Here is a 27,205-nt window from a genome sequence, read left to right as displayed (position 1 = left end):
ATTTCCACGCTGCCCAGTTAATCCGAGGGCAATGGGGAAGGAAGTAGAAACTATGGGAGAATTTGCTGATTGATATCGACAAATGCTTGCCTGTCCCCACTGACATGTGGGGGTGTTGGATTTGGGTGAGGGGCTAGTGGGAATGCCCCCCGGATCAGCAGCACAGCTGCGGGCATTGATGTGACCTGACACCCGTATATAAGGAGCAGCCAGAGCATCGGCCCCCCGAGACGGACAGAGCTTACTGGGGAACCCCAGCTGGATGTGGACAGCTGCACTGCAAAGCCACAGAGCACTGCAAAGCCACAGGGCACTGCACAGCAGACAGGCGTCAGGCGGATCCCTGGGAAAGGCCTGATAGTTCCACCTTCAAACAAGAACACTAATCAGGAATCAGTGATATTACTGTAGCAGCTAAGCAGTAACTCGACGCCGATCATTTCAAACATTTCTTAGAGCAGTTCCCCAAATAATTACAGCTATCTCAAACAAGTCATGCCTGGGAGTGATTTAGGACGCGAGATTAAAATGTAAATATACAACATATGAACATATAGTCCTCCTGCCACTCCTATTTCATCAACATTCTCACACTGCTGCAGCAGACCATGACTTTTTTTATCAGGAGGCTGATTGGAGCACAGTTACCATGGCAACTACAACAGCTCACAGACAAAGATGAGCCCCAGTGTGAATCTCACTCTCGACAAATATAGAGGCTGTGAGTATGCTGTCATCCCTGCACTTTCTCTCTAAATCTATCTATCTATCTATCTATCTATCTATCTATCTATCTATCTATCTATCTATCTATCTATCTATCTATCTATCTATCTATCTATCCATGTACAGCTTTAACACAAATTATGAAAACAAAACATTCTGCCACAGTCTTCTTTTATGGCTCCTTATCTCTCGTTCCGCTATTGGCATCTCCTCATCTTAAGCAAACAGTGGCCCTGCTAGCGGCCTCCGCTAATGATGGAGGGGGGAGATGGCTGTGGTATGCGAGCCCCTGCTCCCCTGCAAACAAACGGACGTCTTTCATCATGGACAAAGGAGCTGACCGGCTGGAATGGGAGATAGCACCCATGCAGAAAGGGTGAAGGGGCAAGATGGGGAGGTGGGAGAGCATGTGAGAAACTATTGGGGTCTGCACTCTTTCACACACACACACACACACACACACACACACACACACACACAGCTCCACTCAGCCCCTCCCCCACCAACATAGCTCCTATAGGATTCTTTTCGCTGACGGTGCTAAAGAATTAAGCCAAGCAGGTTTTGACGCCAGCGCAGAGACAGCGCCGAACCTTGAACGATGCAACCCGAAAACTCCCAGCCCACTCGAGTGCGGCTCCAGAGCTGGAATCCACAGAGGAAGTTCAGCGAACTCTTCAGAAATGCGAAATATGTCACGCAGCTGTCTGCTGTTGGCCTCTCAGCTCCATATCTGCCAGGGGGTCCAGGCAGAGGTGTAGAGATGTATCGCAGTATGAGCAGTACAGATAATGCATTGGCGAAATAGCTTGGAGCACAGCAAGAGGCAGGACATAGCGGAAGGGAAGTCAGGTCGGGAGAGAGAGACTGGGGACCACACAGAAACAGCCCCCAGTGATATCACCATCCCAGAGGGTGGGGGAGGAGGGCTCAGGCCTGACACGCTCCCAGCCAAGGTCTCGTAGCTGCTGGATACCTCAGCACAAACAGAAATACTGTTGCAAAGTCAGACATATGCCAGACACACTGGCCTTTGATGGATGCTTGGGTCTGCATGATTATCTCACGGAATATGTCACGATGCTGGGCCACTGTGACCTCACCCGCATCGACCCCCCCACACCCCCCGGTGATGAGATCTCCAGATGGGCCACTCTCAACTCCTCACCTCACATTATCCTGGTGTGGACATGTGAGACATAGTCAGTCACCCGTTACAGCAGGTCCATTCCACAACACAAGCGGGCTCCCGATTTGTGGACCTGTACGATAGCAGTAACTGACACCCAGCGACCAGTCCTAGCAAACATTAGCCTCTCAGTCACTTCATTCACACTCTGTGACATATTTATGGTCCTATTCTTCAGCAGAGGCTGCATTGGGGCCCAGCTTTCAATGCTAATTCTCTCCACTTTTTGTTGCATGAACATTTCAGTTCTGCTCACACTTGCACAATGAAAAGTAACACAAAGGGACCAAAATAACAGCACAAAATGATCTACTTCAGTAAACTAGAAAAGCATATATTATTTAAGAAATTGAAAGCATCTAATGAGACATAGTAGCATACACTTGATACTTGAAATTGAAATCCCGATCCTTTCATGGGACATACTGAAAATTGCGGTTATCTCATAAAAACTGTATTTTATACTGTCAAAGTTACACCAATATTATGTGGACGGAGCGGTTGTATGCCGTTCACAATCTTCTCGCCCTTTCTGAGCAGCTTTTCACGCTTATGAATAGATCATTGTGTGATCAGACACACAGAGTTTTGTCCTCCTTGTTTTCTGTCGCCGGTGATGGGATAATATATCAGAAGCGACACGTTCTCGTCACACGTCTGCTTACCGACTGACATTCATGCGTGTTATAAACCAACAATAAAACAATAAACAACGACCATTAAGAATAGATGCAAAACAATACTCTCGATTAAAATTCATTTCACGCAGATCATCCATCTGTTTTAACATTTCCCGATGACGCAGAAATGCCGTGTTTTCCGTGCATCAGGATCTCTGATTTTAGGGCAGACACATTGCACCGGTTTCTAAGGGACACACCTATTGGCGCTGGAAAAGGCTCCTGCTGACAGCGCTTCTCTGCAGATCATCGGCGTTTTGCGGCAGATTTTTCCTCCAGGCTCATATTTAAAGGCGGAGGCGGAGCCGGCAGCCTGACATCACCCGTCCGTATAAAAGCCGCATCTGTCTGGCTGGACGTCGGGCTGTCTGAGGCTGCTGTTCAGTACGTGCTCCCGGCTTGGACAAAGCATCCGCACAAGCATCGCATCCACCACATAACCCGATCAGACCCAGCGCTTTCGCTCTCTGCCCTAGCTACAACCATGACGGCAAACGGAACCAGCGACATGCTCAAAATCCAGTTTGGGCTCATCAACTGCGGGAACAAATACCTCACCGCCGAAACGTTTGGCTTTAAGATCAACGCCTCAGCCACCAGCATGAAGAAGAAGCAAATCTGGACCCTGGAGCAGGATGGCGACGACTCCAACGTGGTTTTCCTCAAGAGCCACCTCGGCAGGTACATCGCGGCTGATAAGGATGGCAACATCACATGTGACAGCGAGACCCCCGGCGAGGACTGCAAGTTCACCATCACAGCTCACGACGATGGGCGCTGGTCCCTGCAGTCCGAGCCGCACAAGCGCTACCTGGGCGGCACCGAGGACCGCATCGTCTGCTTTGCCCAGACTATCTCCGTGGCGGAAAAATGGAGCGTCCACATCGCCATGCACCCACAGGTCAACATCTACAGCATCACCAGGAAGAGGTACGCCCACCTGAGCTCAAAGGTGGACGAGATCGCGATTGACAGGGATGTCCCCTGGGGCGTCGACTCCCTGATCACTCTCGTGTTCCAGGACCAGAAATACCACCTCCAGACATCGGACAATCGGTTCCTGAAGAGCGATGGCTCCCTGGCTCAGAAGCCCGACAAAATGACCGGCTACACGCTGGAGTTCAGGTCGGGAAAGGTCGCCTTCAGGGACTGCGAAGGGAAGTACCTGGCTCCCTCGGGCCCCAGTGGGACCATGAAATCTGGCAAGAGCAGCAAGGTTGGGAAAGATGAGCTCTTCGTGCTGGAACAGAGTCACCCACAAGTGGTGCTAACCTCTGGAAACGACAGGAATGTGTCTACCAGGCAGGGTAAGACCTCCAGTGTCCATTCACCCGCAATGTGCATGCTGTATATTGTTATTAAAACATATATATATATATATATATATATATATTTAATAATAAACATATTATTAAATCTAACAGACAAATTGGTTAATGTTTTCAAATTGATTTACATAAAAGGTGACATTCGGTAAACTAAAGGAACATTAAGCTGATACTTTGTATATACACCTTTCAAAAAGACATAATGGGCACACGCAGGACTGCAAATCTTATTCCAGAGAGCACAGCTGTAAATCCAACCATGACCTTCTCTCTCGGCCTCTTACAAGGCTTCGGAGATACGGTGGTTTTATTATATTCCCCCTAACAGGAGACATTAAATTAGAAGTAAACTAAAAAAAAAAAAAAACGCTCGAACGCGCTACAATCACTCCAAGCTTTGACCGATCAGGGAAAAGTCAGCAGTAGCGATGCGTTTACCTTAAGAAAGCTTTTGTTTCCTGCTGCAGGAAACAGCCTTATAATTTTTTCGCTTTGTATGAAACGTGCACTGATTTCACGGTAGTAGTCGAAGTGATTTCCAGGCAAGGTCATTTGGCGTCAGCACTACCCCTTTGGCTAAAGTATGCGGTCTTATTTAAAATACAACAGAATAAAACGGTCGGCAAAAGGAAGGTAAGAAAATGCGATCTTTCCAGCACTTCACCAATTTTTAGTTTCATATTTGGTTTTTAGTGATTTTTTCTTTGGTTTACATTTTGATTGCTGTATTGAAAATGTCAACGGAGTATCACTTAAGTTGTTTGCTTTAATGGCAGTTTACCAAGAATTGGGTTCAGGGAGGATTGCTACAGTATTTGTGACACTAAGTCCGATGCTTGCCACTTACACTGTGATTATGCTGCTAAAACTGTCGCTATAGCTCAAAAGAGTGTGAAATGGGTAGCCATCATGTTTGTCTGGAGAAAAGGCCAAACGACAGAATTATTTAAGAACAGACATGCAATATTTTACTAAGAGAAACTATATTCTTCTTTATTGACTTTATATTATATTTAATTTTATAAAAATAGTTAGAATTATCCTAATACTTTAAACAAAATGTCTGACAAAAGCATGAAATTGTAACCAAGACTAGCACATGTTGTCATAATTACAAAATGCATTCTCTGACCAGTTTCCCAGAATGCCCTTTGATTTCTTAAGAAAAGAGCTGCTCTGCATTCGGGGTGATAGTGTGTGAATGCTTTGGCGCGGGATGTGGCCCGACCCACCAGGCGGCTGATTGGATGCCAGGGGCCCAGCGGCTGCACGTGGTCGCTGTAGAATAGAGAGCGACGAGGCCCCTCTCTTGTGCACGCTCCCTTTTGTCAGTCAAAGGCCTTTCATTTGCCCAGCCGTGGCTTGAAAGACTCTAATGAGACATTTCTGTGGAGCGTTCTGGGCCCTCCTCTGAGAGGGGCAAGCTAGGCCAGCTGCTGGATAAACAGCCTCTGTCGCTGGCTGTTCTGTCCAGACGAGTGTCGTGTACCACCGCCTTCGATTTCCTGGCCGGACCATAAATAGATTTGCAAAAAAGCAAACAAGCGGACCTAGCTGTCATCTGCATAAGCAAATAATCAGACAATGGCCGGGCATCTATGGAGTTTGTAGAGGCACTAGCCGGACGCTAACCTGGCGGTCACAGACCCGTCCTGTTTACCTAGCGGCGCAGCCCTTAGACCACAGCTCATTACATTAGTGGCTGCATTCGGCATTTTCTGCCCGTGTGTTAGGAACCGGTTGTGGCCAAAGAACAAAGGCAGAGCGCACCCCCCAGGGCTCTCCCGGCACCCCCCAGCTGAAAGGCCCCAGCCCCCCTGAACAATGGTGGCCTCTTTAGGACATTAGTCTCAGTCCAGCAATAAGGGAGTAAAATAACATGCTTTAGAAAAGCCTTTAATCCTGCGGCAGGTTAAAAGCTCCCGTAGCTCTACTCTTGGTTCCCTAATGATTTAGAGGAGCTTTTTTCATGTGGACATCTAACTATAATGGGTTTGGTTTTAGGGTTGCCTGCAGCACATGTCAGCGTTTAAGCCGTCCGTGATTCTGGCGTTTAATCTCCAGGCTCTGGTGCCAGGGCCCAGTGTGGCTTTAAAATGACAGGCTGCACTGTGCGGACTCTCCTCTCCCATTTTTCCCAGTCCTCTAAGCGTTTCTTCTCTGCAGCTCCTCTCTGCTTTTTATATGCATCAAAGAGTGAGCGTGGACAAACTCGACGTCATAGCCATTCCTCTGCGATGGGCTCTTATTTCACCAGAAAGTTCGGGTCGGCATGGGCTTCTAGAAGTGCGACTCGTGCTCTGTTAGCCGGGGCTCCCAGACCCTTGGCAAGCTGCCTTAATGGACAGAGACCCCATATCTGTTGGGAGATCAGTGGGGACAGGTCATCTGTGAGGACAACGGCTGCCGGAGAGAGCTTAAGTGCGTTTAAGGAGCTCTGGAGATGTGCTTGCTGGTTAGTGGTGCTGACGCTGCCTTCTGGAGGCTGTGAGGAGTGAGCGCTGCTTTATCTACAGACGTTTAACAGCTGCGACTATTTTCACCGATAGGCTCCCATGTTGAATTTAACCAGAAGCTGACATATCAGGAAAGATCACAGAAAAGCAAATAAGCAAAGAAGCAGGTTCACTAAGAAGCTCGTTTTTACAGTTGGTGGAGAGTGAAGAGGAGTTTCTCTTGCCCAGATGGATTTACGGCTCGTTTTAGGCCCTCGTGTCCACCGCGGCAGCTCTGCTAAGCAGCCATTTTGACCCATGTGTTTCTCATCACCCCTGTTCCCCACCTCCCTCCCTCTTTCCCTCCTCTCTCCCTCTCTCACTCGCTCACTCAGTCATACTCGCATATTTCTGTGGAAATTTAATCTTCCCGAAGAGACCATCTTTTGCCAAAGTAATTAAAGGCAGAGATGGGGATAGTTTGAAATGATTGGATAGAAGAGTGAATGATGACAAAACTGAAGGCAGCATACGATGCCAATTAAAGATGGATTCACGACGTGAAAAGATACATTTTCTGATAATAACCCTCGCCACGTATGTGCTTTTTCCCTTTTGGAACTTGGGAAGCTGCCCTCTGTTACCCCATCCAGGCCTTTATGCTCTACATGTGTTCCATACAGAAATATGTATCCTTATGTTAACTCCTAATATATCCTGAGCAGATGGAGAAAGTGGAGCCACATGATTAGTACCTCAATAGCTCAAATAAAATGCACTCTATTCAGTGGTTCAGTCAGGGCAGAATTTTAATGTGGCTGCAGGGTCTCCTGTAAATACTTCCAGTGTGGCATAGTGATGTGGTCCTGTCGATTAAGATGTAACTAAACCACATTTTCCATTAGGTATCAGTGTCCACACACTCTGAAGTGGGTTTCTGTAGCTGTTTCACGTCTTGCTTTCTAACAGTATCGGGAGTCAGGTTTAGCTTGCAGAGGATGTGGTCTGTGGATCCGGCTGCTGTTGCCTGACTAAGATTTCTGGCATGTGTGAGGACTGTGAGTCCCAGAGGACGGCTGTTCCCTCCAGGGGATCCTGGAGGCTGATCCTGATAGGTCTGCAAAGGTCACTGAGCAGAGTGGAAGGGCCTGGATTTCCTACTGAGCTTCTAATAAGTTCAAAAGATGTGGGAACACCTGGACACCATGGTCATTACTCACAGAGTTCATTATTCACAGAAGAAAAGAGAAAAAAAAACCATCACAATGTCTATGGAGATCAGGCAGAATCGCAAACCTCTACAAAAGTATATCTACAAATAATTTTTGTGTCTGATTTCAGTCAGCCTTCCATTTGATGTTTCATTGTTTACGTTAGACCAGCATTCTTAGCCGATTCTGGACTTGCTTGTTTTTCAGGAATGGACCTTTCAGCCAACCAAGATGAGGAAAGCGACCAGGAGACCTTCCAGATGGAGATCAGTAAGGACACAAAGAAGTGTGCCTTCCGCACCTGCACTGGGAAGTACTGGACCCTGACTGCCAACGGTGGACTGCAGTGTACAGCTTCTACAAAGTGAGCCCAAGCCTAGTGTGTGTCCATTTCCTCCTGCTAGGTCCCCTTAGCGTTCAGAAGAATCATCAGTCCTCACAGCCACATTCCTGCTGTAGATATATAGTGATGAGCTGATCAATGTGTCTGGTGTCATGGATCTACTAATACTCTACTCTAGCTGTACGAGGTTATGAGTTCACATAACCTGTCATTTCAACTAAACTCCTATCCCATGTCATGTCATTCTTTGAGTTCAAGGTGCTGTAGTGGCAAGTTTAAGTCTAACTCTTTCAGTGGAGTTTTTTAGCTGAGGCCTTGTAGAAAGTTCAATGTTTTTTTATAAACCTCAAATTAAAAAAACTCAAAGCTATGCATCTGCCAGTTGGTATCCCAGTCAAATTTCTTATAATCTTGGTACCTATGAAGGTGGACTCAAGCTCAGGGTGAGAGATCAAAGTCCATTACGTAGGACAACCCAGAATCATCTAAACAATTGCACATGTTCCTGTTTTGTCAAATGATCCAATAGGCACCACAATCAGGAAATCACTGCCGAAAACATGTGACAAGCAGGGGATCAATTATGATCCGGGAGGTCATCACTTTACTTAAACCTTTGCTCTTGCAGTAGACTAGTGGTATAGGTTCTATAGTCTTAACTGTAACTAAAACTCATGCATGACTTTTCCACTCCAACAGGAACAAAGAGATATAGGAATATGCAGAACATGCAGTACTTTTCTAAACAGAAAAATATGTATTTGGTGTCGAAATTGGGATCTATCCACCAGCAATGGGATCACTATCGCTTGGTCGCTTGAATCATCTTGCGGTTTGGTTTGTGCCTCCAGGTCTGCAAACTGCTACTTTGACATCGAGTGGCGTGACAGGAAAATCACCCTGAGGGCCGCCAATGGGAAATACGTGGCGGCCAAGAAGAACGGCCAGCTAGCAGCGACCATCGAATCGGCGGGTGAGTTGGGGAGGGTTGGTCTCCACAGCTGCCCATGGTGTTGTGTTTCCATTAGTTGGCATTGCCAAGGTCAGAATTTCGAGGTCTAGAGATCAGATACAACTGAGCACAGCTGCATTTGCAAGAGGCTCTCGAGTCACACCCTTCCTTCAGCCTAATGTATATATTAAAATTCCGATACGTTCTGCTCCATTCATGCCTAGGAGAGACAGAGGAGTTCCTGATGAAGCTCATCAACAGGCCCCTGATTGTCCTGAGAGGGGAACATGGTTTCATCGGGTGCCGGAGAGTGACCGGGACCCTGGACTGCAACCGCTCCTCTTATGATGTCTTTCAGCTGGACTTTGACAATGGGGCTTATAGCCTTAGAGGTCAGTCCCAGCAGGACTAATCAGCTACCAGAGGTGTATAGTTCAGGCCCAGTAATTAAACATCCTCGCCAAGGTTTTGTTTCAACCAACCAGTTGAGTAATCTGTATCTGTGACTCTTTATGCTGAATGGTTGGTTGAAACAAGATTTTGGTCTGAATTTTGATTATCTGGACCTGAACTATCCAAACTATTAGCTACCTATGTGCATCTACACGCTGGTCTTGTGCTTGGTGTAAGATTACACTTTAAGAGTAAGATTGAGGCAAACGCAGTTTCATCCATGCATAGATGTATCTAATCAAGATTCCAAAGGCCCACCTCAAAAGCTGAAGCATCAGTGACTCCCCACAATTGCTGATGCTGCCCTGTTACCTCAGGCCTGTAATCTCCACCCCCCCCCAGATTGCACTGGAAAGTACTGGATGGTGGGGAGCGAGTCCACGGTGACCAGCAGCAGCGACACTCCGGTCCACTTCCTGCTGGAGTTCTGCGACTATAATAAAGTGGCCATCAAGACCACAAAGGGCAAGTACCTGAAGGGGGACCACGCCGGGGTCCTGAAGGCCAATGCCGACGCCGTGGAGAGCTCCACCATGTGGGAGTACTAGCAGCACTTTAGTCACCACTGTGGCTTCTCACTGTTCATCATCTTCATTCATTTTCCGTTTTTCATTTTGATTATGAGTTTTCTGTAACGTGCATGCATGTGACATTTAAGTGGCCGAAACTCATCGTCGGTAGCTGAATCAGTCTGAAACAGACTTGACACGCCGGCAATTGTGTGGTTCGAGACAGACACCCCCCACCCAGCACAAAGCGACCTCCGACACGGCAGAGCTCAGAAATAAACCCCCCAAATCTGGTTTGTTTGGCAGTAACTTTGGTCGATGCAACTCTGCACTTGACAAAAACCAAAGTTTGATATACACAAATATCAAAATGCAGTTTAGGGAAAAAAACCATAACAAAAAAGGAAAATAGTATGAGTGGATATGGTCACATGATCTTAGCACCAACCCAAGCAGAAATGAAAGTACTTACCCTGGCCAGCACCTCAGCCACAAGAACGATGGTCCCGTACAGATAGTTCGCGTTGCGGTTCCAGGAAGGCCAGTGTCCTCTTGCATTAGAAGGCTTCCTGTTAAACCGCCTTCTCTGCCGCATTTGATGGGTCGCGCTTCCGGCAAGCCAGCTCCACATGCACGTTCACAGAGCTGTGAGATCTAGTTTCCTCATCAAATTCGCTGATGTTTGAGTTTCCTGCAAACTGTCCCCTTCCATCATAAACTAACTCTCAGCCCTGCCTCTGCTTTAAGAAAGTCTAAGCCTCTCTGTATATTGCCAGCGCTCAGTATTTTAAAGCCAGAAGACTGATCATAGTATTTTGCAGTAACCGCCTGAAGTTTGAATGTGTAGCCTGTCTCTTCTGTTTCTTGGTATGTAGGTGATCCAGTACTGCTTCAGATATACAGCCCCAGACAACTGGAAACTGTATGCACAACGTTCCTTGCAATATTCTGTTTATTTTAGTGGAAATTTATGAAGTAGCACCTCTTGAAAATACCACTTAAACCCTCAGTGTCATTTGGCCAGATGGAGTGGCAACTGAAATGGAAATGGATTTCCTGATAAGTCTCATCTCATTTATGCCCAAGACCTGGAGCAAAACAATCTAACCAAGAAATGTCTTATTTTTATTTAAAAAAGAAAAAAAACATTATACAATGTGAATTGTCGCCCTCTGTGGTGGAGTTGCCTCATTGCCGCTGTGTTAATTGTGTAACTGTAAACCTAAAGTATGTATTACAAGAAGCTCTAAGGTAATGTTGCAGGTTCAACACTTTGTGGATGTTTCAGAACATCAGATGATGAGCCCTCCTCTACTAGTCAGACGCTTGTGGAGAGTTTAGTCCTGCTCCTTTTCCCTGGAGCCGTCATACAGCACATCACTTTGTTTACTGGAGTTTACTGGAAATGCACAAATTGTTTTTTTTTTTGTCTGGAAAAATCCCATTCCAAGGCACAGGCATTATCATAGTCTGGGGGAGGGGGGGGGGGAGTCAAAACCCTTTTCCTAACTGACCAATAAAAAAATTCAAATAAATTTGCGCAACCCCATGATCACCTCACTCACAGGCCAATGGCGGCTTGGGAAGTCTGAACCTCTTCGGAGCCGAATGCATTCCGTAATCATGGGCACTCCTTCATTATCACCAAGAGGGGGCGGGGCATCATGAACACAAAGATGATCAACCAATGAGAACACAGCCTCTTGAGAGCATCCACTTCAAGGGGCTCGATTCCTCCCAGAGCAGCACTGCCCCCCAAATCAAACTGCACGTCACACTCCTCAAGCCCCAAGGTGCTCTGAAAACTGGTGCTCCGCTTCTCTGAAAGCCCACCTCACACTTCCGCATTGCCTATTTTGGCCTCAAGGGCAGCGGGTTCGATCAGAAAAGGCCCCCTGATGCGGGGAAGCGGCCAGGGTGTCCTAGGAAACACGAGGAAAACTCTGGGGCAAAGACGGCTTATAAAGGCAAGGAAGAAGGATGATAATGTTTGTGTCTTTCTTAGAATATCAATGAGTTAAAAAAAATCCCCTTTATTTCATAAAGGTAAGACTTCCTTTTTTATTTTTTTATCATTTTGATAATGTGGTTATTTTTTTCGCTTATGTGCCATTTGTATAACTTAAATCCAATGTCAAATAAAGTTTGCATATGAAACTACAGCAGTTGTTGGTGTAAAATTTACAAGCATTTATGAAAAATGGAAGAACGAGGCAGCAGTTCATTAGCTGCTGGTGATCCATCAGAAATCTGAGCACAGCCCAATCTCAGGGATCAGAGCTTTTTCCTCCCTCTCCATTCTGGCTTGACCCAGGGCTCTCCGCCGGTAAATAAGCATTAAATGGTGCATTTCCCGCCCTCGCCATCTGACAGACATAGCCGGGCGAAGCGGGGAGGCTTTGGGGCGTGGGGGCCTCTCTGAGTTTACTTTGGAACCAGAGCTGCTCACATCTCATTGCAGGAATGCAATCATCTCCCCCCCGAAATGCACCCGAGCCCTTGGATGTCAAGCAGGCTGACCTTTCTCATCAAGGACGCTTTTGTGAAGCGAGATTTATTACCGGTGACGGGTTACATCCCATATTTCTGGCTGCCCAGTTACCTCAGAGATATTGCAGCAATGCCACCAACTGAAGAAAGAAAACCCATCAAACCATTTTAATGTGCTTCTGTTCACTAAATATCTAGCATCGCAGGTATGATGATTAAATATATCAGTTATATGCAGCCAATCACGCAAAGCTGGTTTGTTTGATTGTTTGAAGCTGGTTTTTGTGGTATCAACAAATTTTATTTTAGGCAAATTGCCAAACGGTGTCTTGGACCGGCGTTGACGTGTACTTCGAAAGACAAGAAGAAATCAAAGACATCAGTGAGAACAATGTGTCACATTACCACCTTGTTTGTTCTATGTCACGCCACAGCCCTGGAAGGCACAGTGTGTTTTCAATGCAGCAGACCCACAATCAGAGCCCAAATAAATGTATTGTGGAGAGCAAGTGAGTCGTTTTAATAAGGGAGATGACAGCTTCTTTGGAATGGAAGTTACTCTCTCTATTAACAGCCACTATTGGTTGTAATACTAGCAGCGGCGCAGACAGGGAAGCCAACAGTTTACACTCATGGTCACATGATAACAAAACACATGCACTCGACGGCAAACATTACACAGTTACTACAATTACACTTAAGAGAAATACACAAATATACATATATATGTATAATTTACACTATTTAAAGTGCTGTGTCATGTTTTTGCCGAGTTCACTGTGGCTTGCGTTTCACTTTAACCAATAACAGTCTTACTTGTATGATATCAACACATTAATGAAAGCCAGTGTTTTCTGTTAAGCGGCAAGGTGCACAGATTTATAATGGACCCATTTTATTGTGCAAGCCTTTTGTTAAGTGACAAGTCACAGACACAGAACATAGGAACATGCTTACCTGCAAAGGCTGTATGGAGCAATGTTTCATATTTCATGATGATAATAACAATAATAATGATGATGTCATACGATGAAGACTGTGATTGGTTAAAGAAGTGCTCTGTCCATTCCCAGATGGGACATAATCTCACTCCACACCCCATCCCCGGTAATGAGATGGGAGCCCAGCAGAACAGCCCCCATGATTCACTTTGCTTTATTTACTGAAAGCAAGGTCAAAGGGAATGTCACCAAACGCGTCCATGACTGCCAGGTGTTTAAGGTCAGACTGGGCCTGTGTCTGCAAAAGCCAGTTAGCACTGTAGGTAAATATATGTCATACTATATATCATAAATGCATATGCAATATTTATTTGTCAAGTACTTACCAATATTGTGGCAGTACTGTGTGTGTTAATTTAAAGCACCATTGTATTAAAACCATAAAAACACATTTATGAATGAATTAGTAAGTAGATATTATATTCATGGCCAAAGATTACATTGATGTTTCTTTACTTTCCTCTTAAAGAAGGATAAAATGAGGCAGTTATTTGGGTTGTTTGTGTTGAGTCAGGGATCTCAGACGCCTTGAAAGCCGAACGCCACAGTCATTTGAGAGCGGGGTTGCCATGGAAACCGGAGCTGGATGATGAGCGGGCTGGGGGTTGGGGATCAAGCCGGCAAAGGTGGGCGCTGTGAAAGCGCACCCCCCCCCCCCACCCACACACACACACACACACACACGTTTGGTTATAAGCTGATGTCCAAGGTGACAACCGCAGACGTGATTACATCGCAATTCCTCTTGGTCTCTCGGTTCAGCTGGTAATCAGCCAGTAATTACCATAGTAATTATCATTACCAGCATGTGCCTACATGAAAGGGTATACTGGGATATATAAATCACACTTAAAATCAACCACTGGTATACATACACAAATATATATATATATATATATATATATGTATTTGTATTTTGTGTGTGTGTGTATATGAAACGTGCCTGTTTATTCTATGCCACCCTGATGTGACGTGAAGCTGCAGGACACCACAAACCCTGAAGCAGCAGCTGTCTCAGTGCGGCCCCCATAAGGAGACGGCCTCTTACGGGACTCTTCCTCCCTCTGTTAATAGGCGGGGTCACGTGCTGTGAGAACAGAGAGTCCCTTACATACAGCAGCCCGAGAGGAGAGACACTAAATGGGGGTGGATTTATCACTGGCATTAACCTAGAAAAATGATTCAGTGCCCGTGATGAACCAACACTAACCCCGATTTTTAACCAATAATCCCCCCTTGCTGAGACTCGAGTGCAGGGAAGATTTCAGCCGGGGGCCGCGAGCACATGGTTGTATCCTCGCCAACCGTGTCAAATCAGAAACAGATCATGTGGCCGCACCCGGTGATTCCCCAGCACTCGCAGAGAGAGAGCCCGCCTTCTGCTGGGAGCGGCCGCTTGCTGTCTGGCCAGGCGGGAGAAACACACTGAGGCTCCGATAAAATGAAAAGGTAAAGTGTGAGTGTCCATGTTTGTGCCCTGGGAGACACAGCCTCCTGACACGGCCACAGGAACGGCACAGAAAAACGGTTGAAGCAGAGGCGAAGTCCTAAAATGTGCCTTGTGAACATCAAAGTTATCCAACAAAACCTGGATCAAATAAGACATGGACCAGTGAAGTAACACATGCTTGCAAAAAGAGAGGAAAGCAAATGCAATTGTGCTAATCATTTCCTTAAAAAAAAAACGAGTGTAAACGTGTTAACATTTGCTAATCTCGACCGTTGAACCAGACTGACTACAGTCTATTTCGGCACAGAAGCCACATGCCGCATCAGGCAGTGATGACAGCAGGACCGTGATGTAACACGACTGATACCAGGAAGCATCACCACTTACAGCTGAATTTCTTGAGGCAACCACAGGGAAGTGGGGGTGGGGGTTTGAAAAAAGAAGCAACAAAAGAATTACAGGGAAATACTACTAGTGGGGGTTTTGGAGTCAACCTCCCTCCAGACTTCCCGGAGACTGCCCTGGGAAGAGTCACATTCACTCCTATGCAGAGTGACACTTACTCCTGCACAGAGTAACATTTACTCCTGCACAGACTCACATTCGCTCCCGTGCAGAGTGACACTTACTCCTGCACAGAGTAACATTTACTCCTTCACAGACTCACATTCGCTCCCGTGCAGAGTCACATTCAGTGTGTCTGGAATGTGCCTTTTCTGGACCAGACTTTAAGGTGACCCCTCACTGAGTTCCACTGCAACCTGAAGTTTCATTTCAACAGAACAAATGCCGACTTTTCTCTCCAATTCAGTTACCCACTGTCATCGGCCCAGTTGGCAAAAACATATCACAACAACAAGCTGTTCTTTGTTGGGAATAATATAAAAACACACACACACACACACACACACACACTAGGAACGCAGGACTGTCAGTGACCATCAGATTCCGGTTTAAAGCCCTCTGCTGCTCGGTGGTAGGACAGACAGCGGCAATGTCATTTATTATTCACGTTTTAATATCCTGGAAGAGCGTGACAGAGTGGCCCCCGTTCTGTACACCGCCCACCGGAGCAGCGGCCCCACTGCGACCTGTCTGAAAAAGCACAGCACACTTTCTTTTCTTCCCTGAGCCTTGGCTGGAGTTCCCCACCCCCCTGTCCACACAGAGGGTTTTTGTTTCTAGTGGGGGCACCCTACGGCACAATGTGATCGAGAGGCGTTCTGCCGTTTCCCAGCTCTCCAGCGGCGACGCCTGACCTCTGACCCTAAGTCACATGTCTGCGAAGCACTTTGCCCCATCTGGCTGCCCTGGTCCCCAGGGGTTGTCGACCGCACGGCCCAGAGTGCCATACAGAGTGAGGACGCTGATGTACCTCTGTGTTTGTTTGAAGGGCCGAGAAAAGAAAAGATGCATGTGAATGAAAAACAGATGGCAGAGAGACTACAGGACACTTTGGAAACTACTATAAGCGGCAGCGTCTAAGAGGGAAAGCAAATCCTTTCCAGGTTCTCTAAATAAAAGCGGCTGAACAGAGCTGGCTTGTCAATGATCACTTAAAGAATAAATATGGTGGCTGTGCATCTTTTTTTCACAGCATTTTCTTCATTCTATTATACTCATGCAATTCTATAAAGCTCATTATAACACAGTAACTAAGTTATTACTATTATATAGTAAATTACTTGGATCTGTTTTATGCTGCATCCATTCTATGTTGGCTTCTGTGTATTGGACACAGTACATACCGCTAATTTATATTCCATAATTTATACTCCAGTACCTTTATATTTATTTTTTTAATTGTGTGTGACTAGCTCCTTGGCTTATCTGTGACCTGAGTACTAAATTTCGCTCCACGGCATGTGCGAACATGTCTGGAATGACAATAAAGTTTCTTGAATCTTGAATATTCATTCCGTAATTCATAATGCAGAATTATACCTTGGAAGTCCAAGTAAATATTTCTCATTTTTCTTCGACACTTTTTGTCAATAGTAAAGACAAAGGCAAATTTTGTAAGACAAAAACATGCAATACTAGAGCTCCTACTGTAGCCTCGTTATGAGTTAAACTCGGAGGATAAGTTCAGAATAGTCACAGGGCTGAGGAGGTGCTGAGGAGGTGTATAGGAGTTGCTGCATTACTTTCTTCTCCCCCAGCTGTCTGCTTTCCTGCCAACATACAGACCAACACGGCAGACCATCATCACCCACCAGCACCGCCAAATCCACCCAATCCCTCTAGGGGGTGCCACAGAGCTCATACCAGCGCTGAGTGCTACAATGCCTCCCCCCAACAAGGACAGCGTTTAAATGCCTCAGATGTGAGTATGTCTAACATTGCATGTACACCCCTGTTCATTTGTACGGCAGTAATTTGTTCATTTTTTTCACAGCATCATTAGCATTGTATGTATAGCATACCTTCACAATTTATTTATATATCTATGTCCCTTTGTTGCTGTATGCAGCTGAATTTTTCCATGGGATCAATAAAGGATATCATCCATCCACCCACCCTTTTCAAGACATCCACATTTACCCACATTTAGGTTTTCTAGAGTAGTCCCAGTTATGAGACCCTCCCATCCCAGCTAGGTAACCAATTCCACCCCTACTTTGCTTTTCTCATTTTCAGTTCGTTTATCCCTGATCATGTGACAGGCTCTCTTCACCCACGTCTTTCCCACATGACACATGCAGACATTCCCAGCGAACGGGAGCTCCCAGACTGCCCTCACCTTTAACGCCTGTCACTTTGAGGACACGCCCCTGCCTCACATATCCGTGATGCGCCGTTTCAGTGCTCCCATGCTTGGGTGCCACCTAGTGGATTCAGGCTCAATAGAGACTCACAGTCATATCAGTGACTTATGACAGAGGTGGGGGAGGGCTTTGGTCATGTAACATTTATGACTTACACCTTCTCTCTTTCTCTCCCTCTCTCTCTCACACACATGCACGCATACACACACACACACACATACGTGTTTGTATTCATATCTTTGTGGGGACTCTCCATTCATTTCTATGGGGAAAAAACTAATCCCAACATCAACAACCATAACCCCAATCAAGCCCTAACCAATATGAGACTTTTAGCACTTTTACTTTTTTGATAGCATTCACAGATCTTTGTGGGGACCCAAAAAAATAATATAAACGTAATCCACACACACACACACACACACACACACACACACATTGGGTAAACATATCTTTATGGAGACCGCTCATTCATTTCTATGGGAAAAATGCTAACGCTAACTATGACAACCTTAACCCCTACCCAGCCCTAACCGTAAGTAACCAAGCAAAATACAAGAGTTTTTGCATTATTAGTTTTTTCATTGCAGTCACAGATGTTTATTAAATTGAGTTTTCTGTGGGGTGTCAGGATGACCACTGGGCCTCGACTGGGCGTCCAGGAAGGGGGAGCCGCAAACTCCCCCCCCCCCCCGACCCCACCCTCTGCAGCAGCCCCCCCCCCCCCCCCCCCGCAAACCTGACATCGGTGCAGGGAATCAGCCTAATACAACTGACACTCTGCAGCACGTCACACTTGCAAACATGCGCCACACGCAGCAAAACCACAGGCTACGCCAAGCTAAGACCACTGTGCATTTACTATTGACCTTATTTAAGGTTATTTATGGTACTTCCTTAATTTCAATTGTTTTCGGTATAATCCCTTATTTTCCCAAATGAAACTAAAGTCACCTTCAAAGATTTGTCCTTCTATAATAGAGCTGAAAATGAGAGCTCCCTAGTTTAGGAGATTAATGTAGGAGAAAAAAGAACAAGTACCACATGTGTTTGGTTTAACTGTTTTTTTTCCCCTCCAGTTCCAACAAGGACTATTAAGCAGACCCCCGCCTCCCCCCCCCAGACAAAGAGCTGCAGATTTCCAAGGTCTCCAGATGGCATGATGAGCCCGGCACCCCCTCCGTCCTGCTTCTGTGGCTGTTCCTGCCTTTGTCTGCATTTCTATGCTCTTCCCCTTCCTCTGCTGGCCACGTGCAGCCCTCTCTCGCACCAACACCGCAACTGCAGTGAGGAAAAAAAAGCCATCGCACAGAGGCCACTGCTGCATCACGGACACAGTGGTGGTAAAAGATGGTGATCCGCTCCAGGTTCCATTGCCGACTCATTCAAAATGGCAGGAAGAGCTAAAATACTCGGCACACTGCACTGAACAGCCCACTGGTGTATCACAGCCCGTGAGAAACATTTCCCCATTTAGTCACTAAAGGAGACTGAAATTACCCTTTCAGGGTTACTTCTACATGAGTCTGATCCACAGTACCTCACATGCTGAGGAATTTTTGGTAGTCATGGCAACGCTCCTATTTACTCGGTCCCCTAGGAAACCCAGTAAAATACTCAAACACCATTAACGATGTGAAAGTGCAAAGATTTGTCATGACATGTTGAAAGAGCAGCATGCATCTTATTGATTATTTGCTGGACATTTTTTAGATCTCCCCAGAAATGGGTAAGAATCATGATGAGAAAAACTGTGTGAGTGGAGCCGCTTTTCCCAGGGTCCCGTGGGAAAGCTGCAGGAAGAGACCCAGCCAGCCAAAGGTAGCATCCCCTCATGTAACTGGAAACCTGTTCAAATGGACGCAAATCACATTGCATGGCAATAACACAGCAATTTACCATACTCCACAGGTGAGCTTATTCTATTTTCCAGCAACAAATCCACACATCGCAGAAGAATCACGTCTGACGAATATTTTAATCTAAGATGTCCATCTTGGTAAACTCTGCCAAGGGAAAAGGCGGCCCCCTCCACCTCTGTCCAGGGAAAAGCATAGCCGCCCCTCTGCCTCTGATCAGGGAAAAGCGTGGCCACACCTCTGCCTCTGACCTGGGAAAAGCACGGCTGCCACACTGCCTTTGACCAGGGAAAACCGTGACTGCCTCTCTGCCTCTGGTCAGGGAAAACCGTGACTGAATCTCTGCCTCTGGTCAGGGAAAAGCGTGGTCGCACCTCTGCCTCTGACCAGGGAAAAGCGTGGCTGCCACACTGTCTTTGACCAGGGAAAAGTGTGGCTGCCCCACTGCCTCTGACCAGAGAAAAGCGTGGCCCCCCTCTGCCTCTGACCCAGGAAAAGCGTGGCTGCCCCACTGCCTATGACCAGGGAAACGTGTGGCCACCCTCTGCTTCTGCCAAGGGATAAACGTGGTGGTCCCTCTGCCTCTAATCACAGAAAACCATGACTGCCCCTCTACCTCTGACCAGGGAAAAGTCTGGCTGCCCCACTGCCTCTGACCAGAGAAAAGCATAGCCTGCCTCTGCCTAGGGAAAACCGTGACCACCCCTCTGCCTCTGCCCAGGGAAATGCACGGCTACCCCTCTGCCTCTGCCCAGGGAAAACCGCAGCCGCCCCTCTGTTTCTGTCCAGGGAAATGTGTGGCTGCCCTCTGCCTCTGCCAAGGGAAAACCGTGGCTGACCCTCTGCCTCTGCCCAGGGAAAAGCGCAGCCGCCTCTCTGCCTCTGCCCAGGAAAAACCAGGAGGTGCTCTCCCTCTGATCAGGGAAAAGTTGGCCTCCTTCAGGCCAAGGAAAACAATGGCTGTTCTCTGTCTTTGCCCAGGAAAAGCGTGGCCGCCCTCTGCCTCTGATCAGGGAAAAGCGTGGCCGCCCTCTGCCTCTGTCTAGGGTTTGCTAGCAATGTGAAAGGCCCTTTTCAAGACTCCTCCCAGCAGCGCACTTCTGCCAATGAACAGTGATATTTACAGGGCACATGGCTTTGGCAGCTGCATGCATAATGTGACTTTGTTCAGCTGTGTGATTGCAGGCCTGCGTTCTACCTTCTGTGTGAACTGGAAACCAGTTGAACCGGAGGCTCCGGCTGCCAGCCGAATACCAGTGTATGTTTGGTACACTTTACATCCTGAATAGGTGTATCTGTGTCTAATCGGACAAAGAGGATAAATTGAATTTTTCATTCCCATTTTGCACAGGATAGATATTTGCATTGGTGGGCTCAGTCCTGATTTAGCATTCGTTGTCAGCTCTCTCCAGCAAGGGTGCTGGGGCTCAGAGTTACATGCTATCTATTTGAGTGCCGATCCATGGTTTGAGTGCTCGCGGATAGAGCTGGCAGGATTCCAAACCAAGGTGGGCCTCCAGGCCTGCCCTGTCAATGTGTGCCAGCTTCGTTTTCCCTGCCCTTTACAGAGCACTTGTCCTGTATGTGTGGCTTTCATGGAAATACATAAAGCCCCTAAGATATGAACCAGCTCTGTTCTGAGAGCAGGTTCGCAAGTGCAAAAGTTTGCAAGTCCAACAAATTTAGCCTTGGGCATCCAGCTGGTGACGCTCCAACCCTCAACTCCTATCGAAACATTTTAACAACCAACAACAGTTCTTCTTTCCATTGTGTTCCGTCAGCTGATCTAGCTTACCGCTAGCAAGAGAGCCTAAGTTACTGTATGAAGAATATCCGAATTAAGCATGAGAGATCCAAACTAAGTTATGTGCTACTGTGAACTTTCAAACTCCACCACAGGTCTTAATTTGCAATTATTAAAACAATTTTGAATTGACAGGACATGCAGGGGACAGCATGGTGATGTAGTGGTTAGGGCTGTTGCCTCACACCTCTGAGACCTGGGTTTGAGTCTCTGCCTTGTGCCCATAGGCTCCAGAACCTCTGTGACCCTGAATAGCAGAAGTGGTTTCAGAAAATGGATGAACATGCATGTTTGCATCTTGAAGGTTCAGAGGACTTTCTGTATAGATGCTCAGAAAAACACACTAGTGGCTGACTTCGCATGCCAGAAGGGGGAGATGCTTCTCGGGATGACAAAGGAGCCATGAGAACACTGGAGACAGTGTGCTTGCAGACTAATGGCCCCCAGGCCCAAGGCAGCAGCAATGGAATATGGGACATTACAGCACAGCCCTCAGCAAAGGGGTAGCATCAGTAAAGGATGTGGGCTCAGGACTTAAAGGATGCTGGCAGGAGATGGTTTGTTGTTTCTAGGGCCCTTACTCAAAAATTCACCCCCCCCCCCCCCATTTATGGCCAACAGGGGGCCTCCAAACCTTGGGGGTCCCACATAAATACATGGTTTGAGTGGCAGTAAACATCATCGCTGGTTGCTGGTTTAAGTCCCAGCCATGACCCTGAAAAAGGCACCTACCCAGAACTGCCAAATATCCATAAGTATGGAGAGCGAGCCTCGCCAGATGTTGAGGGTTAACGGCCATTCAGGCCTCATACAGAATGGCAGGCCGCTCCTTTAGGTTCGACTTTGATTCTCACAGGTTTCACTTCACTCACGGCAGCCCAAAGGTTCACATCCCCCACCTGGCAGCTGGGTACTTATCTGAGAAACATTAGCAGGTAGAACTTATCAGGGAACCATTTTAAACATGGAAATTACGTGCAGCCGTTTGCTGAAAACTTAAGGTGACCAAATTGGGTGGGAGGACCAGGCAGGCAGGAGGACACCTACGCCGGTCACTGCCAATGCAGGCAGGCCATTTTAAGCCAACGCTCCATGACTGACCAGCGCCACCATCCTGCCACCCTAATAATGGCACTACTGGGAGCTGCATGGAAACAGCCTGCAGCTAAACGCAGCTGGCATAAATATTTGAAGGCACTTAGAATATTAATGAAGGCGGCATCTGTTAGGTAGCAGGTGGCAGCAGCTGTGAGGCTCTGCTGGGAGCGACGATAGGCTGCGGACGTGTTTGCACGCTGATCTGGGAGAGCCGGCTCTGCAGCACGCGTGGACAGAAGCCACCCTAATAATTAAAAAGGAGGATGTAACAGAAATAATGAATGATTAATTACATATTTAGGGAGGAGCACGGTGTATTATCTTTATTGGTCGTAGAGTAAGAGCCAGAAGGTTCCTCAGGCAAATGGATAATAGGTGTCTGCGTTGGATGTGAATCGAAGAAGGAGGGATTGCCGCCGGCTGTGACAATGGTGAGAGGGCTCACCCTGGTGGTGACACAAGGAACTGCATGTGGTGAAGCAGCAGGTCACACGTCTGCTTTGCAATTAATCGCCCGTCACGGCCTGGGTCGCTGGAGACAGGAGGCGTGGCGGTGTGGTCCATAAACTCATCGCCATGGAGACGTATGTGCAGGAAAAAGGGTGTGGGGTGGATTGGGAATGGTCTGTCGCATCGGACACGTGACATCAACCCCCCCCCCCCCGCCCCCCCACTTACTTCTGCGGTCTTGGATGTCTGAACACAGACAGTGGAGGCTGGATGATCATTCGCTTCTGGTCAGGCTGCTCTGGGTTCCAGAGAATTCCGATAAGGATGCTCTTTGGGTGGCGGGGTGGGCCGAAGCGGCTTGTGGTACCGGGCCATAATTCCGGCAAAAGTGAGCCAGAGGTGCTTGTGACTGGCACCATGCAAGGTCCTGTGACAGGTCACCCAGTTTTGAGGCCCCAGGGGCGGGATGTGGTATGTAGGGGTGGCAGGTGGGCCTGTACCTTCAGCCTTAATGGACCCTCAGCAAAGCCACGGAGCAAAGCCTCTAGCCTGAAAAATGGATGTAAAAATACAAACACGAACAAAAGTCACAAAAGTACATGCGTTTGTTATTCATATATGGGATCGCGGCCGTGAAACAGGTTTGGAGACCTTCACAGCCAAAAGTTGTCAACCAGCCGAAGCGAGAAGGGGGGGGTCGCGGCGTGAGGGAGCGCCCCCACTGAGGCAGCGCCCCCACTGAGGCAGCGCCCCCACTGAGGCAGCGCACCGTGGCGGGAAGTGAACACCCCACACGAGGTGCTGTGGCAGTTTTTATAAGCCCTCCGCTAATAGCAAGGCGACGTCACAGGGTCAGGCAGTCACTGGTGGCAGTGGGGCACGGCTTCCTGGAGGAGTGCCAGAGCATGGAGAAAGGGAAGAGAAGAGAAGACAAGACAAGACAAGAGAAGAGAAGAGAGGAAACGGCAGGAGGAGGGGCTGACGAGAGCAAGAGCTAAACTGACAACCCGTTTCCCCGAAAACGGCAGCTAGTGACAGGAAGCATTTCTCTCTGCCTGTGAGCCACGTAACTGATTCAGCAGGGCGGACGAGCAGCACCAACAGAGAGCCATGGCCCCTGACATGACACACACACTTCCTGTCCGACATGACTCAAGGCGGCCGTGCTGCACAGGAAGCACAGCGTCCCTTGGACTTATACCTCCTTCCATTCTGAGCCTCTGCATCGAAACCGAATTCATTAACGACACTTTGACAGAACTCTAGCTTTTGCTAAGTGTAGGAGAGCCAGATGACGGGTCTTGAAGATTCCGGTCCATCCTGCCAGTCAGATGCTCTCAAGAGGCTGTTTTTGGTTTATCCTCCCCTGTTTTATCAGTGAGACAAGCTTCCAGAAAACATCCCCACATAAAAAACCGTATTCCCAGGACGTCGTCAAGGTCATGCTGGAGCATTTTGCATGTGGAGGGAGCTGTTTAAGGGGGAGGTTTATCTGCACATTACTTTCCTCATGAATAGAGGAAAATATAGCTAGAGGGACAGAAACAATCACACTAAGCCTCAAACTACCAGTCAGGACTAGTTAGTAATGCTAATCCGCTGGAGCCATTATCATCATGCATCCTGTTACAGATGCGGGACACGCCTAAACCAGGCCGCAGAAAACACACGCTGAGGCTGCACAGAAACCCTATATGAAGCCCCCCCCAAAGCTCCCACCTCCTTTGGTGGATGTCTTTGAAATACCCCCCCGCCCTTCCCTCCTTGGTAAAATGCGGCTGCGCTCCACACACAGCCTCCAGGCTGAATGCGGGAGCTGCGTCTGGCCATATATGGTAGAAGAAGACATCAGTGCTGTGGTGCCTGCCTCCCCACTGCTCCCCCTGCTGGCTGCTTCTGGTAACGTGAGGCACAGCCATGTCATCGATGTGTGTGAGTGAGTGAGTGAGTAAGCTTGCATGTGTGGGTTTAAAGAGGGGAAACCTAGTGCTGTCCGCCGCAGGGTGGCAAGGATTCTTCACACACATAAATATTCTTAACATACCACTAAAATGCTACCTGAGAACTTGTAGGATTGCACAAAATTCCAGAAAAAGGAAATGAAGTAAACATTATGGATGAACAAAAACAAACTTAAACAAACAGCAAAGCATCAAACAGAGCAAAAGCATCTACTGATCAGCTTGCATGTTAAAATCAGTTTTATAAAGTATCTCAAACGGCAAATGTAAACTGCCTCCCCAAGGCTCCTATCTGGCCCCAAAGGAAACCCACAGAGCAGCCTGAAGCAAGAGATTTGATGTGGTCACCCAGGGCACAAACACGGCACGGCAGACAGGGCCTCTGACATGGGGAGTGCCCCTCCCCAAACACACACACACAACACACATGCAGAGACACGCAACAGACACACACAGACACAGTGTGTGCAAAACAGCATAATTAAATCACAACATGGCAGTGTGTGTGTGTGTGTGTGTGTGTGTGGGGGGGGGGGGGGGGGGGCACCTATCAGCATGATGGACGACCCATAGCCCAGTTTGCATGCCCCCTATGGGTATTCTGAGGCCGGGGACTGTGTACCACTACAATCGACACCAGTCCAACCGCTTAAAAGGGATCTTAGATGCCTCTGAATGTTATGAGACATGTACGGACTGGATTTAACAAGGCAGTGCAAGTATAGGGTTTGTGCCATCTATCTTTGCAGAAATATACTGATATCTACAGTTTTCCATGTAATCATAAAACTAATTCACCAGATTCACCACCAAACGCAACATACATCTACCAATAACTGGGACAAGAATAAAATGACAAAATGGCAGACATGTAAAATTTAAACAGCACAGAGGCTTTGAAGGAGTTTATTGGGAGGTTTCCGGGGGACATACACCGATCCAGGACAGGCATGTGTGCTGTATAACCTGCTATACAGAGAAACTAGGTGGAATGAAACAAAGTGGGAGGGGGCCAAGCCGCTCCCCTCTGTAAACCCCCCGCCACACAATGCGGAGCCCGGGGCAGCTGGAGGCGGGAGCCGTGAAGACTTAGGATAACCTCTGCGATCCGGGGCACATCTGCAAGTACTCTCACTCACCCGTGTGCAGAATGGGGTGGGGTGCATTTCTGGGGCAAAGGGCTTTTCTTTAACATATACGCCCTTCGCTGTGCCAAACAATCATCTTCAAGGGCGAATGTCCTACAGAATACCTCTCGCGGCCGCTAACCTCACCTTTCATATCCATGCGAAAAGAATGCTCCAGGATACAGGTTTAAGTCTAAACGAAATAATTGTCCTTTCTATTGGCTCACCAGCCCAACGGTCTAATAAAAAAAATGGAAAGAATGAGGATGTGAAAGTAGGTCACGTTATAAAATTTTGCCAGACTGCTCCAGATTACGCTCCATTTTGCCCGACCACACACAATAAAAACGAAAAATCAACAGAAAAGGTATACTACCCGGACGTGTCGAAATAATAAGGTGAAGAAAGCATTCTGGGATAATGTTTCCCAGAGTTTTCTTTTCATTTCCTCCCCGGCTCGTGTGCAGCAGGAGAAGAGGGGCGTGTAGATCAGCAGCAGCTGTGCAAAGGAGCTGCATGAAGAGCGCCGGCGCCATAATGGGCCTCTGCTGCCACCGTGTGGACAAATCTACGAATGGCAAGATAAGTTGGCTGGGTATAATGGATAACTTAGTTAGCAAATCTGAATTTTCTGTTTGAAATTAAAGCATCCCGCTTTTCTGGGGAGTCGCTCCATGCCACTCGGTGGCCCCCACTACCACTCTCTGGCACTAGGACGCCTGGTGTGTATTTCAGACGCTTGCCATCCAGTGCTCGTTAGGGCGGGGCCAAGGTGAAGCTGGAGCTGCTGTGTGCTGGGATGGGGGAGGGACCCGGGTGGGGGGAGTAGAATAGTCCTGGGGAGATATGAGACGTGAAATGGTGGGGGCGTTGAGCCTGACAGCTGCTGGAACAACAACACACAAAAGCCCATCTGAGGCATCCTCACCCCCCCCCCCCCCCCCCCGCCTCCACCCCAACACACACACACACACACACACACACACACACACACACACAAATACATACATACATATATACATAGATATGTGTATTTTAACGGTATTATAACAATATTTTTGAATCAGCGGAGTTCAGGGGAGGCAGCAGCTCTTAAAGTGACCTAATTATAAACTCATCTGTTTTTTTCTTTAAAACACGCTCAGTGTTAAGTGAGATTTTAAAATCGAATTTCTCAAAGCATTAAGTCTATTGTTGTACTGTGGTGACCTTGTACTGTGAGGCTTTTATCCCACAATGAAAATGGGGGGCGGGGGGGGATTATAGCTCATTCAGTATTCAGCAAGCTAATCTGACAAAGAAAAAGTATTCCATTCCGCATGGGACCGACTGCCCACGTTTAAGACCTCAATGTCAAAGAAGAGCATTAAA

The 27,205-nt window shown here is 47.5% G+C and overlaps 1 protein-coding gene and 1 long non-coding RNA gene across 2 annotated transcripts; one reads left to right on the top strand and one right to left on the bottom strand.

The window, feature by feature from the left end:
• The first annotated feature begins 2,938 nt into the window (after nt 1-2,938).
• On the top strand, nt 2,939-11,988 carry LOC111854073 (fascin-like). Its single transcript, XM_023831667.2, has 5 exons — nt 2,939-3,902; nt 7,777-7,933; nt 8,764-8,885; nt 9,089-9,256; nt 9,660-11,988. Exons 1-5 carry the CDS (start codon nt 3,080-3,082, stop codon nt 9,863-9,865), a joined length of 1,476 nt encoding a protein of 491 aa, XP_023687435.1. The 5' UTR covers nt 2,939-3,079; the 3' UTR covers nt 9,866-11,988.
• Nucleotides 11,989-18,712: 6,724 nt separating this feature from the next.
• LOC111854097 (uncharacterized) lies at nt 18,713-26,348 on the bottom strand. Its single transcript, XR_002840606.2, has 3 exons — nt 25,982-26,348; nt 22,975-23,295; nt 18,713-18,816 (listed from the first exon to the last, which is right to left on the bottom strand). It is a non-coding gene; the product is annotated as an uncharacterized lncRNA (long non-coding RNA).
• Nucleotides 26,349-27,205: the final 857 nt, after the last annotated feature.

This window comes from Paramormyrops kingsleyae, chromosome 22 (genome assembly GCF_048594095.1).
Source record: "Paramormyrops kingsleyae isolate MSU_618 chromosome 22, PKINGS_0.4, whole genome shotgun sequence".
In the NCBI taxonomy this organism is placed as follows: domain Eukaryota; kingdom Metazoa; phylum Chordata; class Actinopteri; order Osteoglossiformes; family Mormyridae; genus Paramormyrops; species Paramormyrops kingsleyae.
The sequence above is the reverse complement of the archived record's forward strand: the minus strand, read 5'-3'. Positions and strand labels throughout refer to the sequence as shown.

Bases quoted from the DNA above. Each gene is read 5' to 3' on its own strand.
- LOC111854073 (XM_023831667.2), top strand. From the start codon at position 3,080: ATGACGGCAAACGGAACCAGCGACATGCTCAAAATCCAGTTTGGGCTC. The intron at 3,903-7,776 runs GTAAGACCTCCA...CTTGTTTTTCAG, and splicing joins GAATGTGTCTACCAGGCAGG to GAATGGACCTTTCAGCCAAC. The intron at 7,934-8,763 runs GTGAGCCCAAGC...TTGTGCCTCCAG, and splicing joins CAGTGTACAGCTTCTACAAA to GTCTGCAAACTGCTACTTTG.